Here is a 3677-nt window from a genome sequence, read left to right on the forward strand (position 1 = left end):
CATCGCTCAGCTGCCTTCTCGCTCACTTAGTACCTGGGCTCGAATTTGAGTTGCGACAGGCAATTGTACGATGAGGGGCTGAGCACGCATGTGTGCCGATCACTGGTTCGCCGACGAGTGCGGCGCCCCCACGCGGCGCATGCGTGATGGCGGCCCGCCCCGTGCTGCCCTGCACCCCACTCCGTCTGCCAGACATCCCGCAGTTTCACCCCACACCGCCCTACGCACCCTCCGCTGTCTGCTTCTTGGCAAGCTTCTCCTGGAGGGCCTTGGCATCGCGCTCCTTGCGCTGCGCAGCCGTCAGCCCATCCTTGTCCTTGGCCTGAGCAGGGTTGCAGCGTAAAGGCGGTCAAGTAGGCTTCACAAGGCGGGAAGCGAGCGCTCGGCCACACAGAGACGCTGCGCGTTGGTTTGGCACATGCGCTGTCGCCATCGGCTTGCTCACCGGCGTGCCCTTGCCACCGGCGCGCTTCGCGGCACGGGCCCTGTCCACATCACGCTGTAGTGCAGTTGGTAAGGGGTGCAGTAGAGAGGGGGTGGGTGGGTGAGGATGATGTGCACAGGAGCAGTGCTGGCGAGCTGCGCCGCGCCGCACAGCCCAGGCGCAGCGTGGCGATTTGGCCCACAGCAGCCGTGCCCCCGCACGCATGACCCACCTGATTGCCACGAGACATATTGCTGCTTCGCGAGAGAGAATCACGGCTTCCTGCAGCACAAACGAAAGACTGATGATGAGCGAGGCCCGAGTTCTGCCACCCTTGCCCTGCACGGGCATGCCGACAGCTGCTGGCGCGTTTAATAACAATTTTCGGCTATCGAACTGCACCCCACGTTCACAAACAGCACTGGCCTAGGGATCGGCGCGCCGAGTGCTTGCAGGGACTCACGGAGGGCTGTTTGGCGTTGAAAGCCCGCCCACTGGCCTTTTTGCGGTGTCTGCAAGACGCCCAGCTGATGGCGCGGCAAAGCTTTACCAAACCGATGTGCCTGCAGGGCGTCCGCTCAGGCTCGCCCAGTGTTCGCATTGCTGCAAATGTATGCGCATTGCTGTGCAGCCCTCGCATCACCTACTTACACTTGCTGACGGCCCGCGAGCCATGTACTCACCGTGATAATAGTTGGCCCACACTCGCAGGCGCGCCCAGTCCAGTCTGCCCAACCTGGAGCGCACGCCGTCAAGTCCAAAGCGCAGCGGTCATGCCCCGAGCGTGTTTTAGGCACGGTCAAGGTGGTCCCTGTTTGGCTCTAGGCATGAACACCATCCCAGATGCCCAGCATTTCATGCGCTTTGCAGGAGAAACGTAACAGCAAACCGCAATTCTACTCAAGATGCGTGAATGGCAAAGCGCGAATCAGACAAGAGGGGCCATAGATCTAGGCTGCTCCCTGGGGCCATCAACGGATGTGATGGACACAGCTATGATGGCCAGTGATGCTGGTGCTTTTGAGCACGTCCCAGCCAGGGTCCCAATGTGAGTCAACTAGGAGAGACAAAGCAAGAAGTTGGTATGTAATTCCAGGCTCCAAATGCTACGCCTCACCCACAGCCGTGCTGGTCGTGAAGCGGGTGGCAGTGGGTTCCCATCTAGTCCAGCAGCACCTATGATACGAGGCTATGCTTTGCATGCACCGCATGCGCGGAGCGCGGAGCGCGGTCATTACACCTACACAGCCAGGAGTCGTGCTTTTGATTGTTGGACCCCGGCCTTGGAACCCCATTGTGGACGTGGGTCCTCAATCGAAAAAGGTGGAGAGGGCACAGGACAATCCACACGTTTGGGGGTTCACTGGACGGTGAGGGTTGCTAGCGTGGCGTGGCGCGGCGTGGCGCGGCGTGGCGCAGCGTGGCGCGGCGTGGCGCGGCGTGGCGTAAACGTGCACTGACGAACTGCCCGTGCCAGGCTCGTCGCCAGGGTGTGAGCTGCGGCGGCTGCAGGCGCGGGCTGTCAAGCGGACACGCCCTCGATCAAAGGCGTCGGGCGGATTACGTTTTTGATGCCTGTTCCATGGTTGTGTGCCTCGTCCGCGAAACGTGCCTCACAAGTGGCCCCACCACGCTGGTAACCCAGGACCCCCATGACGCCGCTTGCACGCGCTCTCACATGTAGGTGCTGCTTTTGACATGTGGCGCGGGGGCGCCCCTTCCCTCGTGCAGCCCCAAGACCCCCTGGTCACGATGGCGAGTAGCGGCTCGTGGCGCCGCTGCATGCTCTACCTGTGGCCCCAGGCGAGCAACCTGCCCAGCAATATGAAATCACCACCCTAGTAAGCACCGATTTCACGCCTCCTTTTTTCTGCAAGCAGGCGCCTACGACCCACATGTTTTGAGCGGGAGCCAAGCGGGTTTTGCCCCAGCCATGCACACATCGAGTTCCTGTTCCTGAGCGCGGAATGCCTCTAGTGCACAATTGGACGTTGACGGCGCAGTGTCCTCGTACCCTCCTTCTGTGAGGCGAGAGCCTCGCACACCGACACGTTCAACCCGGAGAGCCCATAGGCGGACTGTCCCCAGCGCTTGATCTTTTAGTAGCTCTTCAGATCTCTTTTGCAGCTGGCGAAGATGCTCTCTCTCGCCCTCCGCTCAGCTAGCACGAACAGCCTGCCCCAATCCGCTTGCAGCCCGCTCTCGCTGGCATACTCGGCCAGCATCAATAACGTGGCAGACGTTGAAGAAAACTTTGAGGAGGAGCTACTGTTTGATGACGGCGACGCGCAGCCGGGGTGAGCGTGCGTTGGGGGTGAGAGGCAGCGTCCCCCGCCGCACATGCGGTGCAGCGCTGTCGCCGCGGCCACTGCAGCCCATTGGCAATCACATGCACGACCGGGCATGGCTGAGCAAGTATCGTCGCAACTCGCATGGGAACCATCTGGTTGACGGGGCCATGTTGGCCGTGGATCAACATGAAGCGCGCGCCCATGGTCTCCATTTGCGATCAGACCTCGTGCGCTGCGAAGCACTGCGTGCAAACCTCCCCCCATATCCCCCCAAACGCGTATACACACAGTTCGCCTGCTAGCGGCGAGGCCACCGCTGCTGATGCGGCCCAGCTGCGGCAGCGGCGCCTCGAGAACGCCAAGCAGCACCTGCAGCAGTCACCCGTGAAGCTGTCTGTGCTAGCCTCAGCCTGGGATGTGCCCGCGGCGCGCACAGCGGCAGTCCCCGCTGTCCTTGGCGGCGGCGGTGGCATGGCCCAATCCATGCCGCGGCCGATCAGCGGGTCGCGGCTGGTGCGGCTGGCGGCCGGCGACGACAGCGACGAGGAGGAGCCCTTCGTGCCGCCCCACCTGGCGGCCGGCATGGCCGAGCCCCAGGTGAGCCTCCTCTCGCGCCCGCACATGTGCAGGCCATCGCAACTGCCGACATCTCAGCGTCGAGCCCCGCTGGCATGTCATCATCAAGCGCCCTGCAGCCTGGGATTTTGATGAATGCGCTTCCCCCGCTCACGGGCCCTGTCGCCCCTTCCCGCCGCCCGTCCCGCCTTTGTGACCCTGTGTTGAAACAGCGCCACCTTCCCCCACACCCCACACCCCACCCCCAGGTGTGCATGTCTCACAGCATGTCCACCAAGGGAGCTGCCGCCCTGCGCCTTCGCTCCACGACGCTGCGCCAGACGGGCTACCTGGAGGGAGTCATGGGCATGCCCGGCGCCACTCCCGCCCACCTGCCCAGCGCCTGA

General features: G+C 63.0%; 2 protein-coding genes across 2 annotated transcripts; one reads left to right on the forward strand and one right to left on the reverse strand.

The window, feature by feature from the left end:
* Nucleotides 1-220: 220 nt before the first annotated feature.
* On the reverse strand, nt 221-674 carry MNEG_8931 (hypothetical protein; the record flags this gene model as incomplete). The annotated part of the gene is made up of 3 exons (XM_014042595.1): nt 221-322; nt 446-499; nt 657-674. 3 exons carry the CDS (start codon nt 672-674, stop codon nt 221-223), a joined length of 174 nt encoding a protein of 57 aa, XP_013898049.1.
* Nucleotides 675-2560: 1886 nt separating this feature from the next.
* On the forward strand, nt 2561-3677 carry MNEG_8932 (hypothetical protein; the record flags this gene model as incomplete). The annotated part of the gene is made up of 3 exons (XM_014042596.1): nt 2561-2721; nt 3006-3312; nt 3540-3677. 3 exons carry the CDS (start codon nt 2561-2563, stop codon nt 3675-3677), a joined length of 606 nt encoding a protein of 201 aa, XP_013898050.1.

Source organism: Monoraphidium neglectum, assembly GCF_000611645.1.
Source record: "Monoraphidium neglectum strain SAG 48.87 unplaced genomic scaffold scaffold01761, whole genome shotgun sequence".
Taxonomy (NCBI): Eukaryota; Viridiplantae; Chlorophyta; class Chlorophyceae; order Sphaeropleales; family Selenastraceae; genus Monoraphidium; species Monoraphidium neglectum.